The 21004-nt window shown below is 38.8% G+C and overlaps 1 protein-coding gene across 3 annotated transcripts in view; it reads left to right on the top strand.

Moving 5' to 3' along the window:
- Window positions 1-21004, top strand: part of TMEM245 (transmembrane protein 245) — a 106472-nt gene that overhangs the window by 17425 nt on the left and 68043 nt on the right. For 2 of the 3 annotated variants that reach the window (XM_003260335.4, XM_030824123.1), the window contains exons 4-7: window positions 9836-9952; window positions 12261-12494; window positions 16176-16345; window positions 17503-17526. In XM_003260335.4, the coding sequence (XP_003260383.2) occupies window positions 9836-9952; window positions 12261-12494; window positions 16176-16345; window positions 17503-17526 (545 nt within the window). The remainder of the gene's footprint in view (window positions 1-9835; window positions 9953-12260; window positions 12495-16175; window positions 16346-17502; window positions 17527-21004) is intronic. The other variant, XM_030824061.1, reaches the window with a different exon arrangement.

Below are 21004 nucleotides of genomic sequence, written 5' to 3' on the forward strand. Positions count from 1 at the left end.
ACTTAGGTTTCTTCCAAATTTTGGCTATTGTGAACAGTGCTGCAGCAAACATGGGAGTCAGCAGTGTTTTGCAGTTTTCTTTGTATATGTCTTAGACGTTTAATTTATTCCTTATTCTTTTTGATACTATCATGTGGAATTGTTTTCTTAATTTTCCTTTTGGATGGTTTACTGCTGCTGGGTAGAAATACAACAGATTTTTTGCTTGTTGATCTTGTATCCTGCAGCTTTGCTGAACTTATTAGCTTCAGTAGTTTCTTTGGTATATTCTTTAGGATTTTGCGTATATAAGGTCAGTAATCTGCAATAGGGATGGTTTGACTTCTTCCTTTCTAATTTGCATACCTGTAATTTATTTTTCTTGCCTGATTGCTCTGGTTGGAATTTCTAGTACAAAGTTGAATAGACCATGTGCTTTCAAAGATTATTTTGAGGTACCCTGGCTTTGAGTGACCTATATCTGCAAATAGTTTGTTAAAGGTAGAGGTCTCTAATGAATTGTAAGTGGGGAGGTTGTCAGAATATAGTAGTGGTCCTCAAATCATCAGACCAGACTTCTGGTTACCCAGCCATGTGGAAGCAGCTGTGACTGGAGAGGTAAATCTGAACACAAAGCTTCTACAGTTGACCAATACTTTGCTCCTTGCTTCTTTCTGATGGCTGTAATAAACTCCAAGAGCAGATTACTAGCTGCAGTATGTTTTAAAAAGAATTAATTTCTCAGATAATACATGTGTTTCAGTAAAGTTAGGAAATACAGAGAAACAAAAGGAAGAAACTAAAAATCACTCAAAATCTCACTGTCTGCAGATAATGCCAAAATGTTAACTAATAGTTGTTTTGCCTTTAGACTTTTAAAAACACAAAAAAACTAGATCACAGTGAACATTCTCTTTTGTAACCCACATTTTAAACTTAATTATGTCATGAGTAACTTTCTATGTCAATGAATACACTTATACAGCATTATTTTTAACATCTTCATTTTATTCTAATCATGAGGCTGTTTGTGGCACTCTGGTGTATTTGTACAGGTACCTTGTAAAAGTTTTTAAAAATTAATTTGCTTTTTATTATTTTATTTGATAAATGAGTAATATCTAACAATTGTAAGCCATATTTTTATTTGTAAATATATATTTAGAATTTTAAAATTCCTGAAACAAAGTAACCATAACTATGTATCTCTCTGACAGTGGAAAATAGGGAAGATTTTATTTTATTTTATTTTATTTCATATTTTGGTGTCTAAATTTTCATTGTTCAGCCTGTCTTCCTGGTTATAATCTGTTAGACTCTGTGGTTATATATCTGACTAGTGGAAGTAAATTTCCTGTTTTGGCAACTGCTATAGAAAGCTTGGCAGTTTTGACTTGTTTCTCTGGTTAGTTTTATCTCCTTTGTTTTTGTTCACCTAATAGCAAGTGACTCAGAGAGCTCTGCTTACCCTTTACCCCTGACGCCAGAATGGTTTCCCCTTTTGACTGCTTTTGTCCAGGGCCAAGTAAGTAATTGTTATAAGAATATAAGTAATGCAAGTCTAAACCAAAGGTTGCAGTTGGATTTTCTCTACGGTGTAAATTCTAGTCATCTCATGACAGCAGCCTAGAAAACTGTAAGGATAAGACTTCTAAGACCAATTTTTGAGCAAGGGGAAAAAGACCATGGTCAATTATGAATACCAGCCATAAACTTAGAATAGTGATGTGCTGATATGGAAGCCAGATTGCTGTTATTTGTATTACAGGCTATGACAAGGAAGGAAATCACAGACACACAGAATAAATGTTGAGTACAGATTTGGAAATCTTGGTTTTATTTATTTTGTTTTACTCTCATTTCAACCTGTGTCAAGATAGGTGATTATTGATCTAGAATCCCTTTCTGGACTTCTAGTCTAAATAATCCTCATCATAAAATAAATCTTTTAAATGTTTCTTTTTCCTTAATTTCTGAGTATTTTTTTCTTCTTGCCCCTAAGAACATCGTTTCTTTTTAAGAATCAGAACTCAAGCCATCTGGTGTGTAATGGACAGCCCTTCTCTTGTACTTAGAGTCAGTTTCCTGCCGTAGATGTCACTGTAATATAGGTAGGTACGGGAATGCTTTAGTGTATACTGCCACAACAGTGTGTGCATCGGCTCTTTCATCGTCATTTCCAGTGTCCCGTTGTATCACTTGCTCTTGTTTTCCAGTCACTTGTGTGGGTATCTTTCTCTGTGTCTTCTGAGCTTTGAAGGTTTTGTGCTGTGGTTCACTAGACTCACAGAATTAGTCCTGGATTTCATCAGAATTCAAAGCCTGAGTTTGGTTCCTAGACCCAGAGTACTGTTTTATTTATTTATTATTATTTTATTTTGTTTTTAGAGACTAAGACTCACTCTGTTGCCTAGGCTGGAGTGCAGTGGTGGTGTGACCATAGCTCACTGCAGCTTGAACTCCTGGGCTCAAGCAGTGCTCCCACCTCAGCCTCAGAAAACTCTTCTTGTGGATCATTGCTGAGTTAGTGTCAGTGGTTTCTTCTGAACCCAAGGGTCTTACTCAGTGGTTTTCTCTTAGACCTGAGAAGTTCTAACATAGTATTTCCCAAAAGCTTAAGATAATGAGGGAAAAATACTTAAGTGCCTGTCATCAGCCAAGAACTTTTAAGTGCTTTTAAATGTGCTATCTTTTTAAATCCACAAGCAAACAAAACAGAACCCAAACAAATAAATCTTTTTAAGATAGATGGTGTCTTCATTTACAGATGAAGATACTTCCAGAGATTAACTGACTAGCCTGCAATCACACAGGTGACTAGTGGAGCTAAGATTTACACTTAGGTCCTTGGCCAGGCATAATGGCTCATGCTATAATTCCAGCATTTTATGAGGCCAAGGCGGGAGGATTGCTTGAGCCCAGGAGTTCAAGACTAGCCTGGCCTGGGAAAGATAGACCCTGTCTCTACAGAAAATAAATAAATAAATAAAAATAAAATAAAAATTAGCTGGGTGTGGTAGTGTGCATCTATAGTCCCAGCTACTGGGAGGGCTGAAGCTGGAGGATTGTTTGAGCCCAGGAGGTCAAGGCTGCAGTGGGTAGTAATCATGCCACTGTACTCCAGCCTGGGCTACAGAGGTGAGACCCTGTCTTAAAAGTAATAATAATGATAATAAATAAATAAACATAGGTTCTTGACCCTAAGCCCAGTGTTCTTTCCGCTCCCCAGGCTCTTTGAGTAAGTGTCAGTCATCCTGAAAAAGTATTGACTACTCATCCTTCTTGCATCAGTTGTAGTTGTCATCTCCTTCAGTTTTCCATATTGGTCCTGTTGACTTAACACAACTACATGACCTAGCTTCCTTGCCTCCTAGATCCCAGAAACCTTACTTAGTAGAAACTTTATGTCTTAGTCTGTTTTGTCCCGCTGTGACAGAGTAACACAGACTTGGTAAATTACAATGAACAGAAATTTATTGGCTCACAGTTCTGGAGGCTGAGAAGGCCAATGCCAAGGTGCTGGCATCTGGTGAGGATCTTCTTGCTGTATCATCACTTGGTACAAGGGCGAGCAAGAGAGGCCTGGGCTGAACTCACCCTTTTATAATGACATTAATCCCACCCATGAGGGCCGAGCCCTGATGGCCTAATCACCTCTTAAAGGTCCCACCTGTTAATACTGTGATAATGGCAATTAAATTTAACATAAGTTTTGGAGCACAAACACTCAAACCATGGCACCTGGAATCCACGTTCAGTATGTTCCCTTGGCCTCTGAGGAAAGAGGGACACTAGCATTGTTATCTCCTATAAGTAAGGCTGTGTTAGACTCTTTAAAAATGCTCTTAGTTTTTTTTAAGCAGTCTAGTGAGATTGGTGTTATACTTATTTTACAAATGAAGAAACTTAGGCTCAGAGAGCCATTTTCTCTGAGTATAAGAAATTTCTTCAAAAGTTAATGAAACAATCATCAGATATATCTATAATAGCCTGGATACCCAGCCTGAGAAGTACCAGCAAGTACAGCTGAGTGCTGTTCCTCCTGGCATTGGTAATTGTTTTTAAATGACTAGAAATGTCTTCGCAGAGACGAATCCTGATAGTTGCCTTACTTGTTTTGGGATAGCATGAGATATGAATGAACAAGTTTGGTTCAGTCAAGCCCAAATTGGAAAAAGGGAGCAAACCAAATGTTTTACTGCTTCCCTCCCACTCCCCAGTTCTGATACTGCAAGTTAAACAGGCCTAGATAAAAGTCTACTGGTCCATCTCCAGGCCCTTGTGACGTGATACTAGAAGCCATTGAGAGGGAGTTGTATTTTCCACATTAGTAATGGAAACAGAAGCCTTCTTCAAAGGGAACTTTGCAGGCTGGGGAGGTTTTATTTGGTATGCAGTGCCTGCTTCCAATAAGCATGTTTGCATGTATTTTTGGTAACTGCTGCTATCCTTGTGAAAAAGAATGGAGTGGATCAAGAAGTATCTCCTTATTTAGACAGGATTTAAAGTATACCCACCCATGCTTATTAAAAAAGTTAGTCTGCTCATCGTTGAGTTGTTGTATTAACAGACACTATCTGACATGTGGTCTCTTGTGTGCCGGACTCTGAGTTTCTGCCCCCTGGTGCTAGGCTGCTAATGTTAGTAGCATGCTTGTTTGGATTTGTGTGGATCCCTGTTATTTGGCTTCTGCTTAATGCTGGCCCTGTCTCTGGGTAGACTGATACCTGAAACCTTGGATGTTCTTTCCTTTTTTTTCTTTAGTCCTTGAGTCCCAAGATTATGTTCCCTTGTTTATGTGCCTATTTTTAGCTGTGGCTTTTAAATCTAATACCATTCTAATACCACAACTTGGCCAAGATTCTCAGTCCTGGCATTGTTCTGTTCAGTTTATCATCTCCTGCCTGGACTGTTGTTTTTTGGTTTTTTTTTGGACTCTGATTCCAGGCCAATTCCTTGTGGTTTTTGAAGTGCTGAAGGGTATTACTAAGGCAGAAGTCATTAAAATACAGATCTGTTGGATAAAAGCAGTTTTCCAGATCTTATATTCATAATTTCAAATACTTTATTTTCTCTGTGTGCTACTCCTTTCATGCTTTTGTGAAGTTTGAGGTGCTCGAAAAATGTGCTGAGTCATTTGTGTATTAACTAGAAAAATATTGCAGTTTCCATTGATGTAGCTAAGCTGTATTGCATATTTACTGCATATTTTAGTGCCATTAGCAAGTTGGAGAGTTATTCCCTAAGCCACAGTTTTGAAGATTTAATTGATTCGGTTTAGCTTTTTCTTGAATCTTTCAGTGCCTCCTCTATAGATACAAAGTATTTTGCTTAGCTCTGTGGGGAGATCTAAAAATGTCTACTAAGGGAAGATAGATGGCTATACTATAAAGTAGAAAGGGGAGGATAGGTACAAAGAAATACTACAGAAGTGTTAGTGGCTTCTGCTTCTAGTTTATACTGTCAAAGCCAATAGATTGATATTGATGATGATGATAGCTAACATTTATTGAGTACTTCCTACATACCCAGCATTGTTCTAAACTTTATTTATTTCTCGAGACGGAGTCTCGCTTTGTCACCCAGGTTAGTGCAGCGGTGCCATCTTGGCTCACTGAAGCCTCCGCCTCCCGGGTTCAAGTGATTCTCCTGCCTCAGCCCCCCAAGTAGCTGAGATTACAGGCACGCGCCACCACACCTGGCTAATTTTCTTGTATTTTTAATAGAGACGGGGTTTCACCATGTTGGCCAGGCAACTCCTGGCCTCAGGTGGTCTACCTGCCTTAGCCTCCCAAAGTGCTGGGATTACAGGTGTGAGCCACTGCACCCAACCAGCATTTTAATATATTATTTCACTTCATTCTCACATGAGATACGAATTTATGTAAGCCTTATTTTTACACATGAGGAGACTGGGACATCTTGACGTTAACTAACTTGCCTATAGCCATCTAAGTAGTAAGAATAGACCTGGGATTTGAACCTGGGGAGTCTTCTTTCCTCACCTGTGCTTCCAGCCACTGAATTGTGCTGCTTCCTCATAGTAAATGTGAGACCTTCTATGCCGTGGTCCTAGCCTCCCTCTGCCTATGCCACTCTGCTCTTCTCATTCACACTATCTTCCGGCCTTATTGAACTTCCTAGAGTTCTTTGAAGAGGACACCTCTGCTTTTTCTTGCCTTTGTGTCTTCATATTTGCTTTTTTGTCTTCCTGAAACACTTTTCTACCCCTGCCCTCTTAAGACACCAGTCTCTCAGGAGCTTCCTCTCCAAGATAGAACTGTTCTGTCTTCTTTATCTAGCTCACTTTTGTTAAAATGGATTTAAAGGATGGCATCTTTTAATATTCTTGTCAGATAGCTCCTTTGGAAACCCTTCCCAGACCTCCTCGTATGGATTTGATTTCCACACTGCTCCCTAACAGTTTACACTTACTTCACCTTAGCTCTTAAGTATCAGACTGAATTTGAGACCAGGGTCTTAGTCTCTTATATCAGCATATAGCTTAGTCGCCTATTTGGTGAATGAATGCTTAGTGGGCATTTAGAAATGTAAGATAAAATGCAGCTGAACTGAAAGTCCATTATTTGAAGAGCTATCCAATGATCTTGTTATTTTGCAAAAACCATCAAGGGACTTACTTTTCTTACAGTGTCTCAAGATGAGTAACCACTTAATTAAATTACTTTTGAAGAGGCCAGTTTAGTAATTCAAGACCCTTGACTAGTCTGTAATCTTATGTAAGAGAGAATTCTTAATTTTTAAAAGTTTTAACCTGAAGGTCTTTGTTTTTGTTTTTCCTTTTTCTACTGTACTGTCCCAGGCCATTAGGTGTTCCCAAACTTTGCTTTTGAGTGGGGTCTAAGAGATCCCTCCTGGGTGTACTGCTGCAAAGCTAAGTCTTGCCCCATCTCTGGTGTAGGTCAGTTTGTTTGTGGAACTTTTTTTGTTTTTGAGACAAAGTCTCACTCTGTCACCCAGGCAGAGTGCAGTGGTGTGATCTTGGCTCATTGGCGTGATCTCAGCTCAATGATGCGATCTCGGCTCACTGCAACCTCTGCCTCCCGGGTTCAAGCGATTCTCCTGCCTCACCCTCTTCAGTAGCTGGGATTTCAGGCGTGCGCCAGCATCCCCAGCTAATTTTTGTATTTTTAGTAGAGATGGGGTTTCGGCATGTTGGCCATGCTGGTCTCGAACTCCTGACCTCCGTCTGCCTTGGTCTCCCAGAGTGCTGGGATTACAGGCATGAGCCACTGCACCCAGCCTGTTTGTGGAACTTCTTTCTGAAAGTCTAAAAATAACTCTAATATGCCAAGAATCTTCATCCAGCTCTGCTACATTTTCTCTACCTAACCATAGTCTGGAAACCAGGATACCTTCATCTCTTTGATTCCCTTCATTGCTTCCTCACCAAGTGTGGTCCGCTTTGACTCTTCTACGTCTCTTTAACACAGCTGCTTTTCCCTGTTTCCCCCGTTGTGGCTGTAGACCACGCTGGCATCATGTCTTGCCTGTAGTACTGCAATAACTTACCTCCCTGTACCCATTATAGGTCCCCTCTAGTCTCTTTTTCTCCAGACAAGCAAGAATCGTCTTATATCTCAAATGGATTATTTATTTACAGGGTGGTGAGAGGGGTGAGAGGCAGTTGAGTGTGGTTATAAAAGATCAACATGAGAGATCCTTATAGTGATGATGCTGTTCTGTATCTTCTGTCAGGGGAAACTGGACAAATGGTGGTACACTGGGATTATTTCGCAACTGCATATGAGTATACTTTTATCTCAATAAAATTTCAGTGAGAAAAAGACTACTATCCTGTTTGAAACTCTTCAGTGCTTTCTTCTTTCTCTTAGAATAAAGACTAAAGTCCTTCATGTGGTGTTCTGTGATCTGCATCATCTGGCTTACCGCTCCAGCCTTGTTTATTTGATACCAGTTTCTTACTAGCTGTCTGTGTTCCAGACACACTGACCTTCTTTCACTGTCGTTAATATGCTGGGTTCTTCTCACAGCTTTCCTTCTGCCCAAGATGTTGTTAGGATGTCACAAGATACCCGGGATTTTTTTTATAGCAACCATAATTTGTACACACACGTTTATCTGTGTGGTTATTTAATTCATACCTTTTACTAGACTGCCTGGGGGCAGGGTCTGTGTCTTTATCCCCAGCACACAGTACATGTAAGAAATGAAAGACACTGTTTTTCTCTGTCAGCTCTTGCTGTCTTATTGGCATTTCAGGAAGGACCTTGGATACACAAGCCAGGAGAGTAAGGTCCTAATCCAGAAATCTAACTTACGCTTTCCTCTCAGACCGTGAATTTGAATTTCCCTCATATTGAGAGATATGATACCATATCTAAAAATGAACTCTTTCAGGTCACAGGGGCATTTATTAGAGGAGGGACAGGGTATGACTGAGCAAGGTGAGTACTCTTATCCTGATGTCTGAATCTACCAAAGATCCACCTCAGGCTCTGGCTTGCTGCTTTCTGGGAGAGGGCTAGCCTTAGATATTTGGGTATGTGGAGTTAACTTGGAGCTGAAATTCATCGGCTTTCTGAAGGATCATGTTTCTTTTCACCGGGGTGGCAGTACCATACCGAGTCTTGGCCTACCAAAAGTAATGTCTCAGTTGTATGAGTGTGGGTGTATGATTTGGTGGCTAGGAATTGCTAGTGTTCTTAGTTGTGAACAATAGAATCTACCCCAGGTAGTTTAAATAAATAGTAGGAGGTATTGGTTAGCATTTACAATTTTTGCACATGGAATTTCTGGAAAGACCAGACAATTAATCTTGGAATCTGACACAGGTGGAAGCAGTGCAATCAGGAGAAATGCTCAGTGACACTGAAGGACTGTTTGGGCAGAGGGCCATGGCTGCTGCTGCTCGCCGTGAAGTTAGAGATCAGACATCAGAACTTCTGCTAAGTTGCTGCGGAAAAACCATATGCCTTCTTGACCGACTGTGTTTGATACAAGAGCTCTGGCTTCCAAATTACAGTGTGCCACTTCAGGCTCTCAAGTCTTGCACAGGTGTACCTGCTTGGTAGAAACTGTGTCACATGTGAGACCTCAGCTGCAGGGGAATCCAAGAAATATAATTTTTTAGCTCTCCAGTCTAATGTGCAAGAAAGTGTGCTAGAACATAATGCTGTGTGAGCTATTCTTTGTCTGCTGTAGAAGGTTAAAGGTTGATAGACCTCCTTTGCCAGCGAATGTTTTACTTGAATTTAGTGCAAATGATTGAGCTTGGTACTACCTATTAGGAATTTAACATGGAAATATATAACATGAAACAACGTCATGATGTTCCTTTAGATTTTCAAGTGGTGGATTTTGCCTGTACTGAGTTATGCAATTTATAAATCTATATGGTTTTGCATAATACCCATATATTCGCATACTCATTTGTGGAATGTTGTTGTTATGACCACCAAATGTGGATTATCTCGTACCAAGGTGAGACCTAGTCATACAACATAGCCTAAGACCGTCAGATTAGGGAGCTCACAGACTTGACGTGGTAGTGTTTTTCAATAGAAGTATGCATTAAAATTAACTTGTTAACAAATATAAGTGTAGGACTCCAAATTTACATGTGTAGCGTCTGCCATCTCTACCAGCATGAAGTTCCCAAAGGTGGAAGGTGTACAGAGAGTCAAGGGATTTGCTTTTTTAGCACACTTTCATGTCCATTCTTAATGGTTCTTCCTTGGTGAAGAACCACTTATTCAGTGGGTCAGTAGTAACCATTTTATTTTGTTGTTGTTGAAAACTTTGGACTGTGTTTAAATTTGCAGCCATTATTTCCTACTTTAAAGAGTTTTGAAAATGGATGCTTCTTTTACAGGGGCAGAGTTACCAGGGCAGGTTATCTCCATGGCAGCTTCTACTCTGGCAAACTTGGCCATCTCTATCACAGGGTATGAATCAAGCAGTGAAGACCAGCCCTCCACTCAGCCTGCAGGTGACTGATGTTCTGGTGACATTCAAGGTTATTCTGGAAAATGAAATGTACATAGAAAGTAAAATTCAGGACACTAGCATCACAAAATGCTACTTACTCCTGCTGATCCTTCATTTATTCTCTTTGGTTCCTATTTTTATGCCCTTTTCCCTCTCATCTTTGTTCTCATACGTCACTTTTTAAATACATTTAATTATTTACCTTCTTGAGTTTCTTACCTTGGTTCTTTGTTCTTTTTTTTTTTAAAAAAGGCTTTTCTTATTTTTCTTCTGTTCTTCATTGTTTTTGTTTTTCTTATTTTCCTTTTCTCAGTCTCCATTTACCTTTCCCACATTTCCCTCCACTTTACGCATATCTTATCTTGATTTCTTATTTTCCATTTCTTTCTTCTACAACTGTCAGTTCTCCTCCATGATTTTATTCTGCCGTCTCTTCTGTTGTTTTTTCTTTCTTTTGTTCCCTTTTCCCAACTGTTGTTTTGGGGAAGACTTTTATTTTCCATCTTGCAGTCATCCATTTCTCTGTCATTCTTTCTCTGAAAGTTTGCATGCTTCATGTGTTAATATATTGACCCCTAAAACAGACCCCTCTGGTTGTTTTGGACTCATTGTCCTGTGTGGCCTGGCTTTGGGAATTGCAGGCTCCTGAGGAATCCAGCTGGTAGATACACCAGCTGTAGAGTCATGCTGTACTCTTGAAGAGTTCCGGAATGTAAAAGGCTACCTTAGTCTGTGCTGAGAGGTCCATTAGTGCCAGAGATATTTGGAGTTAGGGAATATTTAGAATGAATTCTCCTTGAAGAACTGACTTTAGAAATGTCAGCTAAGATAAAGGAATTTGGTGTAGTAGAACACTTATTTTTCTTGCACATGGAATTATGTTTCCAAAGTGGAGAGGAAATGATGTTTTGGTTTTGGACTCATTCTTCCAAATATCTGTCACACCCACCAACATGAAATTTCCAAATTAGAAAGATAACTCAGAGCAAAGTCAAACAAAAGCATCTGTTAACTAGCTTGGGCTTTAGCCCTGCACTTTCAAGGGTAGAATGTTGGTCCTAGTGAGGTGAGCTGACTTACCAGGGTGCAAGTGATCTCAGTAGTAAAAATTTACTCATAGCTGAACATTTAACATTAAAAACACTAAGGAAATTATGATACAGCACTTAGTGGGCTACTGTGTGGTTGCTTATGAAAATTATGAAACAACAGGGAAGTCATTCATTCACTTATTTAGTGAGCACCTCCTATGTATGAGATACTATTGTATGTGCCAGGAATTCAGTGGAGGGAGAACAAAGCAGACAAGGTCTTAGCTCTGGTGGAGGTGACTTTCAACTGAAGAGAAAGAATGAGAAAGGATAAGTGGAACATGCTACAACTATGTAAAAGACCAGGGGGAAAATGTGAGGTTGGGATTATGGGAGTTCTTATTTCTTTTCCCTTTTTTCTAGACTTTCTGACGTATGATACTTTTGTAATTAACAATCCACATGTTCAACATGACATACTTTTGTAATTAACATTTTTTTCTAATGGAAGGCAAAATGCAAGTTTTAGGATCTTAATAATTTTCATTATTATAGTATATATAGAGTAATACTACTTTGTTATATAATTTCTGATGTGTATGGTGTATCTTATTAAAACTAGGAAATAGAAATAATAGCACCCTATAGTAAAATGTAACATGGTGGTTGCATTGTTAGAAAACAGTGTCTTATGTGAAATAATCCAGTATGGTTTCCTTTATTTGAAAATCCTCACCCGAGAAATCTGTCATTGTTTTTGTATCTCATTCATGTTTTATATCTTCTGTTTGAAAGCCCTGGGTTCTTGTAAGATTGGTTGGTTCCATTTTACGTGAAATAACACTGAAAAGTCTTCTTGTGTCAGAAATGTATATAAATACACCTAATCTAAAGTTCTATTAAAAGAAGAGGGATTTTTAAGTATAGAAATTCTAGTATATGTTAGCATTTGTTTCTTTAAATAGTTTGAATAAGTTTTATGGGATAATTATAATTCTCAGCTACTTTATCATGTATTTTGTTTTAATGACTCCCAATTCTATCACCAACTAACTTACTCTTACTAGATTCAAGCTCTGTTGGCATTATAATTCTCCACGTTTTTCAGTGCATATGCAAACATAGGTCCAAATATTTTTGTCTTTTTTAACCCGATGTAATGATACCATATCAGCACATTTTGAAGGCCTGAAACAGGCTAGCCTAATGAGTGGCTCTGTATTCCCGTTTCCTCATGTGGACTAATACGGTGTGTGGTGTTTTTCTTTCCCTTTTCAGAAGCAGTGGACAGGGGAGAATCCGCTCCAACGTTGTCCACCTCCCCTTCACCCTCCTCCCCTTCACCCACTTCCCCTTCACCTACTCTGGGCAGACGAAGGCCTGAAATAGGAACGTTTCTTAGAAAGAAGAAAACTAGTGACATCTACTTCGTGTCTCTGGTTTGGGCCATTGTCGTCGTGCAGATCTGGTTGAACCTGTGGATTGTGCAGTTGCTGCCGGTGCCGATTGCAGGTAGTTATCTGGTTAAGTACGATCTCCTCTTGTCTTTGAAGATTTTTTTCTTCTTTTTTTACTTTTGGATTTTAATATTTGAGATATATTTACTGTCTTGCAAAGTAAAACAATCTTATGTTTGCATTTAAATAGTAAACAAACACCATTTTGTTAATTTATACTTTGATACATCTTTAATATTTCACTTTTTTTTTTTTTTTTTGAGACGGAGTCTTGCCCAGGCTGGAAGTGCAGTGGCACCATCTCTGCTCACTGCAAGCTCCGCCTCCCAGGTTCACGCCATTCTCCTGCCTCAGCCTCCCGAGTAGCTGGGACTATAGGTGCCCACCACCACGCCCGGCTAATTTTTTTTTTATTTTTAGTAGAGACAGGGTTTCACCATGTTAGCCAGGATAGTCTTGATCTCCTGACCTCGTGATCTGCCCATCTTGGCCTCCCAAAGTGCTGGGATTATAGGCGTGAGCCACTGTGCCCGGCCAATATTTCACTTTTAAGCTTAAAAAATGTGTTTAGCTTCTTACAATTTCATGTAGTATTTGAGATTAATAGCTCCATGTAGAGATTTGACTGTTTAGCCATCCATGATTCTGTGGAGGAGAATGATAACAATCATCTGTGTTTTGGAATTTGAAGATCGAATTTTTTTTTTGTTTGTTTTTTTTTTTTTTTTTTTTTTGAGATGGAGTCTCGCTCTGTCACCCAGGCTGGATTGCAGTGGCGCAATCTCGGCTCACTGCAGCCTTCGCCCCCTGGGTTCAAGCGATTCTCCCACCTCAGCCTCCTGAGTTGCTGGGACTACAGGCATGCACCACCACCCCTGGCTAATTTTTTGTATTTTTACCAGAGACAGAGTTTCACCATGTTGGCCAGGCTGGTCTCGAATCCTTACCTTAAGTCATCTGCTCACCTCTGCCTCCCAAAGTGCTGGCATTACAGGAGTGAGCCACCGTGCCTAGCTGAGATTGAATGATTTTTGAGAGCTACTCTTAGGGAAGCACATTTTACCTTGCCTTTTTAATTCAAAGGAAATGTAGGCTTTGAGAAATACATGTATGCAAAGTCTTGTGATTTGTTTGGCAGAAAAATTAAATTACATGTATATCTATATTATATGTATTACATCAAAATGGAATCATAGTTTTCCATAATCCATTAAATCAGGTCTTTGTATCTTAATGCTGTGGTAATTTAAGGCCCACTTCTATTGTTTTCATTCTCTCTAAAACTGTCTTTCTTCTAAGACTAGAAAGAGTAAGGAAGAGTTTTCTCTGACAGGTGCGTTGTAGAAACATCATTTACCTAATATTTTCCTGATTATTTGGGCTCTCTTCTTATGGCAGCCATATTTTGTGCCAAATTTATTAAGTCCTTAGTGGCTGCTGTGGATTTTGCCATCTGGGTACCTCCTACATTTGATTACTCCTCATTTCCTATGTCAAGGTTTTTCACTATTGATTAAAACGTAATCTGATTTTTGGAAGCTGCTCTCCACCGTAGTCTAAAAGTCTAAACTTATTAGCCCATTTACCTTCTAGATCATTAGTTTTCATCACTTATTTTTATTTTTCCTCACTAAATTGGATAGTTAATTAAATAGGCATTATTTTTTAACATTTATTATGACCAGAGCACGGTATAGTAGTGCCTGTCCTCAGGGAGCATGCAATATAAATGGTTGAAATTTGTATCTGTTTTTTTTTTTTTTTTTTTTTTTTTTGGAGACAGGGTCTCACTTTGTCACCCAGTCACCACAGCCTCGATCTCTCAGGCTCAAGTGATCCTCCTGCCTCAGCCCCCCAGATAGCTGAGACTACAGGTGCGTCCACTGGCTACTGTTTTGCATTTTTTGTAGTTTGCCATGTTGCCCAGGCTGGTCTCAAACTCCTGGACTCAAGCAATCCTCACACCTTGGCTTCCCAAAGTGCTGGGACTACAGGTGTGAGCCACCGTGCCCGGCCTATATGTGGTTCTTGTGTCCTCAAACAACTTCTGTTAGGCAGTTGGAACAAGATACAGCTTTAATTAAGCAAGTCACAGAGCAGATACCATGGCCATGCTTCCTGTTAAACTGAGTGGAACAGTTTAAATTGCTCTTCTAGATTGTTCCGCACTTTTTTTTTTTTTGAGACAGAGTCTCACTCTGTTGCCCAGGCTGGAGTGCAGTGGTGGGATCTCGGCTCATTGCAAGCTCCACCTCCTGGGCTCACACCTTCTCCTGCCTCAGCCTCCTGAGTAGCTGGGACTACAGGCGCCTGCCACAACGCCGAGCTAATTTTTTGTATTTTTAGTAGAGACGGGGTGGGGTTTCACCGTGTTAGCCAGGATGGTCTCTATCTCCTGACCTCGTGATCCGCCCACCTCGGCCTCCCAAAGTGCTGGGATTACAGGCGTGAGCCACTGTGCCCGGCCCTGTTCCATACCTTTTTGTTTTTTTCCAGATGATTTTATTATGCTGGCAAACTGTGTGTCAAATGCTGTTGCAACTCTCTTTTCCTTAAAGTTTGTTAGCAGGAATTTCATTTCTCTTAGTCATAGCTTAACCTTCTAGTCATCATAGAAATTTGACATGATCTTGGGAGAGCAGGCTGTGAATAAGGTGGCCCCTAAAAGCTTTTCTACAGCTTGTAACTACCCTGGACTTACTGAAACTATAGGAGTTCTTCTAGGGCTTTTGTAGGGATTTAAAAATGGTAATAAAGGAATTGTTGAACTTGTGTGTAACACTGAGCTCATGGTTCAAAACAGCAAATTGTGAACCTTTAGGTTGTAAGGCCAGAGCTAAGAACACTGAGCTCATGGTTCAAAACAGCAAATTGTGAACCTTTAGGTTGTAAGGCCAGAGCTAAGAACACAAATCTCTAGAGTTAGGGAAATTATATACTGATTGAGATACAGGGTCCAAACTTGAAGGCAAGCCTCACAGTTGAGTAACACTTCTTTCTGGCCCTACCACCTTCTTAATTGGCTTCTAACAGGAAGCTTAACCTCTGCTTGAAGAGCCACTTCACTGCCCAACTCCAGGAGGAGACAGTGTGGTTTGAGAGTGGTCCCCACTGAAGTTGCAGTGCACAGCCTTGGGCCATTTGTAGCAGCCCTGCTAGTACTCAGCTTGCTTCTCTACTGAACCCTGGCATCTGTTCAGATGTTGAGAGCAGCATCAAATGGGGAAATAGGAACAACATTACTCTGCAGTGTTACAAAATCATGATGCGTATGGAATACCTTATACTTTTCTGGTCACTAAATAACGAGCAACTAAGGAAAATGAGAACATTTGACAAGAACAGCTATAAAAGCGAAGGAGATGAGGAAATGTCAGGGGTTTGTATTATTTACCCAGGAAGGGGGAATATGCAAGGGGCCAGAATTGTAGTCACTGAAATCTTCACGATGAGAGTATCTTTTGTTTTTATGGGCTGTAAAATAATCCCTGACTCTACAAGGATTCAGACTTCACGAAGAGGGTGATATATAGGCAGGTGGGGATGGTTTGAAAAGTTACTTGGTCCAATTCCATCTGTGTGGAGTACTTTGAGTCCCAACCTGCTTTTTAACATTGATCTTCTTTTTAATACTAGCTTTGCTGTTTTAGAAAGGTCATGTGAAATTAAGGTACCTTTTCATGTTACAACTTGTTAATCTATATTTTGTTTATATGTATTTTTTGTCTTTTTTTAGTGTGGATACTCAAAAAGCTTGTCATTCACTTTGGAGTTGTGGACTTCCTGGAGAAACGCTACCATGTGTGGTGGGGTGTTATAGAAAGCTTCCTGAAGGAGCGGCAGGGAGCTCTCGCGCCTTGGCCCATTGTCGGGCTTGGAAAATTCTTGTTAAAAGTTGATAGCAAGGTATTGTGTTTTAAGGACTTGGGCTGTCTTAATGGAGTTAATATATTTCATGGTTTGAACTTTTCCATTCCATGGTGTTTATATTGTAACTGTTGATAACATGTTTAATATCTAATTCTGTGATGAAAGTTTAATGTTTAAAATTATGGTTTACACAAGGATAAGATGGGTTTACTTTAAACAAGGCTTGTGTAAGTATTTTTTCCTCATAAAAACGGGAGAAATGGATTTTCTGATTCTATTCCCTCATTATATTAGGACCAAATTGAAATCCAGAGAGGTTAAGCGACTTGCCTAAAATTATGTAGCTAGGTAGTGGCTCAGTTTAGTGAATATTTTTGGAGTAATTACCACATGTCAGATACTGTATTAAGTCCTATGGAAAATCAGATGAATCATGGAAAACCAGATACAGAAGCCTTGTTTATTGGGGAAAGACAGCAGTTGATAAAAATTCAGAGATGGTGGTTAGATTTAGAGCCTTAGTGGTTAAAGAGCATGGACTATGAATCCATAAAGTTTCCTAACCTTTCTGTGCCTTGGTTTCCATACCAGTAAAATAGGTACAATACAATAGCACCTACCTTGTAGAATGGTGGTAAGGGTTAAATGAGGTAATATATGTAAAATCCCTAGATCATTGCCTGGTACACAGTAAGCTCTATGTAAGTATTAGGAATTTGTGTAGGAAAAGTGTGTATGGGATACAGTGGCAGCACTGAGCAAGAAACGACTCACTGTTCATAGGGTCATGAGAAAGGGAAGGTTAGCAGAGGAAGTGATACTGGAGCAAGTTTTGAAGCACAGGCGGGAGTTTCTTAGGTAGACATGGCCAGAAGGGCAAGCAGATGGAGCAGTGCAAAGGCATGGAGACACTAAGCCTACGAGCATGCAGGTTATTTTATGTATTTTTAATTGTTGGATTCCCAACAAAGATGTGGTTATGATCATTTTAATCATTATATATCTTAAAGGAATACTACATTCTCTTGGTTTCAAAACTTTGATGTGTTACACTTTTTCCGTCCCTAGTTTTTCCTTTGTCTGGGACGGTTTCCTTCTCATGCTTTCCTTTTCTTTTCATACTATGGTTGCATTCTCTAATGATACTCCACTGTTCTTATCTTCTCTTTCTCACCTTACCCCCTATCCTCAAGCTCTGGCACTGGCTAAATAAGAAGGTAAATGAACACCCAGATGTTGGTTTTTACTATTTAATTCTGTAATGCCCCCGCATCGCCTTTTTCACTCTGTGTTTCTGTCCATGTGTCAGACTAAGTTTTTGTTTTCAAAGTTTTAATTATAAGCTATGGAAGGTCGTGAAGCACGAATACTGTCACAGTATAATTTGGTAAAAACTCAGCAAAGGCTGTCTAGGATATGGATGGTATCTCCTTGCTCAAGTGTTTGTAAGAAGTTCTGTCTCATAGTCCTTTTGTCCCCTGTACATGATTTTCATTCCTTTTCAGTTCTGTAAATGTGGCTCAGCCTGATATTCTAGTCTCCTTTGATATGTGAAAACACATAAGGCAATAGTTATTGTAAGGGCAAGAGAGAACTCTCTGTTTGATACTTTTTCTATAAAAGAGGAATTTTTTAAAAAGACAAATCTGTGAAATATTTGTATGGTTTCCTTGGCAGATAATTTTATATATTGTCTTTTTTTAAATAGTATTTCAAAATTTATTTTTAACTTAAAACAGATTGTAGTCATGACCTGTGACATCAAATTTTGTGTTTTCTCCAAGGTATCAGGTCATGTCTATGGTAAATGCTTCACACGATTGGCATGGCATTATAATAGGCACACTTTTAATAACTTCAATAAAGGCTAATCTAGATATATTAGGAATGTTGTACCTCGACATATAGTCCACATATTGTAATGTTTAAATTAATTTTAATGAATTAAATAGCCAGGCCTTGTGGCAGACACTTGTAGTCCTAACTATCCAGGAGGCTGAGGCAGAAAGATTGTTTGAGCTCAGGAATTCAAGGTTGTAGTGAACAATAATTGCACCATTGCACTCCAGCCTGGGTGACAGCAAGACCCTGTTTCTTAAAAAAAAAATAATTTCAATGAATCTCTAGGACAGATAGCAAGAGATGACATCATTTATATATGTTGTGTTTAAACATAATAAAACTATATATATATGTCTTTTGTGGAAATATTACATCAGGCCTTAAGATGTAGTACTTATTGAAAATAGATCAAAATGAGACTTTTTAATGGGTGAAGATTTCATTTTTTTCTGTTGAAATAGAGGAGAGGGGAGACTTGACAATGCCTAAAGTTTTAAAAACTTGAATTGAAAAGAAGCATTGTGTAAAATAAACACTCCCACACTCTCACATGTTTGTATATATCTCCATTCCCTGTAAAACTAGTATGGGTGAGTTCAATCCTTGGCAAATGATGTGCAAATATAAGTCACGTTTTGAAATTTTGACCAAAGAAGGTGGTTTCTAAAAAATTTTTATTTGTTTTAATTGTTTTTTAGAGACAGGGTCTTGCTCTGTTGCTGAGCCTGGAGCGCAGTGGCACAATGAAAGCTCACTGCAACTGTGAACTCGGGCTCAAGCGATCAAAGTAGGTGGTTTTGTACTTTTCTTCAATTTGTGTTATATTGAAATGAAATTGCCCTCAAGAGTTGGGGGAAAGGAGAACTAAATTCACTGGATTAAATTTGATTTAACCTTCAGTGGACTAAATGAGCTAGATTACCTAATTTATGAGCCTAATTCATAACTGAATCATTGAGTTAATTTTAAAAGATCTCTAAGATCAAGTACCTTTTTTCTTTCCTTTGATGATTCCATATAACATAGTAAAGCATTGGTGTAAAGACAGAGTAACTGCTTGAGATTTTGAGTGGGTACATTCCAAGAAAGGACATACATTAGTTGAGAACTATTTTATTACATTACATCTCAAAGTCAGAAAATTGCAGCACTGGGTAATGTTGGTATGTAGAAATTTCAAGTGGAGTGAATTAGGAAACCGATTCAAGAGAAGAGAGGGTGAGAGAGCACACATGGGTTAATTGAAATGTAACCCATTTCTCAAGAGTTATTTGTTTTATTTCTTTTCCTGTTTTTTTTTTTTTTTAAAGTTGAGACAGGATCTCGCTCTGTCACCCAGGCTGGAGTGCAGTGATGTGATCTTGACTCACTACAACCTCCACCTCCCAGGCTCAAGCAATCCTCCCATCTCAGCCTCCTTAGTAGCTGGGACCACAGGTGTGCACCACCATGCCTGGTGTTTTTTTTTGTTGTTTTTTTTTTTGTATTTTTAGTAGAGTTGGGGTTTTGCTATGTTGCCCAGGCTGGTCTTGAACTCCTTAGCTCAAGTGATCAGCCTGCCTCAGCCTCCTAAAGTGTTAGGATTATAGGCGTGAGCCACTGCACCTGGCCTTGTTTTATTTCTTAGTATTGATTATTTGCACTAAAACTCAAGTGGAATTTTGTTTAAAAACAAAGCAAAATGAAAAATCTATAGGCCCAGAATAATGAAAGAGAAGAAAAACTCAGTAGTGGAATACTTTATAAATAAGGCCAGTTAGTATAGAAGTTTTAGAGTATCTTTTGGTAACTATAAATTTACTGACATCTCTAAATTTAAAAAATGCATGCCCTTCATTCACATTTGAAACATTCAGAATGTCATTTTAAAATTACTTCTCTTCTCTTTTTGAAAAATAAACTTTAAAAATTAAAGTAACTTCTCAGTCTTTCAGCATGGAAAGATTGGGGACATTTAGAGACTTAGTAATTTCCATGCAAGGGCAGGTGGATTGGTTTCCTTTGCCCAAAGCAGAACGTGGGTCAGGATCAGCCTTGTGAGATAGCACCTCTGGCCTTTGGTCCCCTTCTCTGTTGCTTCCTCTCTTTATGTTTCTTTTCCTATCTCTCCGAGTTGCTGTTTCTTTGTAAGTCTTTTTCTATTCAGTCTTTCAGGGAGTTGGTTCATCTTTTCCTCCATCTAAGTTTTTTATCCTCTTTGCTTTTTTTCCTCTTTTGGTCCTTAGTTTTATGTATCAACTCCCCCCACCCCCATTTTTTTTCGCTTGACCTTCTCTGTTCCTTTTATTCTTGAATAAGTCTTAGTCTCTGTTTCTCTTTCCCACTCTTTCCTCTCTCTTACTGTCTACCTTCTTGTCCTGTTCTCAGCTAACTTAACTGGCCACATGTGACGAAAACAACAACTTCTTAACTTCTTTTTTGAGCATCTTAAATAATTTTGTTTATTTTAAATTTCAGTGAAACATCCAACCCTCACTGTCATCCCTTGGATATACGTTTTTATTTAGGTGACTCTGAATTTTTTTCAACCTTTATCGCTTGTGATAGAAAATTTTACCCTAACTTAAAACTAAAAAATTGGATATTGTAATGTCAATGTACCTAATATGTTTTTGAATATTCTATGTTTTATATGTTAAAAATACTCAAACATATTTCTAAGTAGAATATCATTTACATTTAAAAATACATTTCAGGATATGACTTTTCTGAAAAAAAAATAGAGGCTCTACATTATTTTCAGAAATTGTAATTTGTGGATACAAATATAGTCTTAATTCCGAAATTATTTTATTTATGCTTGTTTATTCAAACACATAGTAACTGAATGCTTACCACATGCTAAGCACTTAG

The sequence above is a fragment of the Nomascus leucogenys genome, chromosome 1a (assembly GCF_006542625.1).
Source record: "Nomascus leucogenys isolate Asia chromosome 1a, Asia_NLE_v1, whole genome shotgun sequence".
Classification (NCBI taxonomy): domain Eukaryota; kingdom Metazoa; phylum Chordata; class Mammalia; order Primates; family Hylobatidae; genus Nomascus; species Nomascus leucogenys.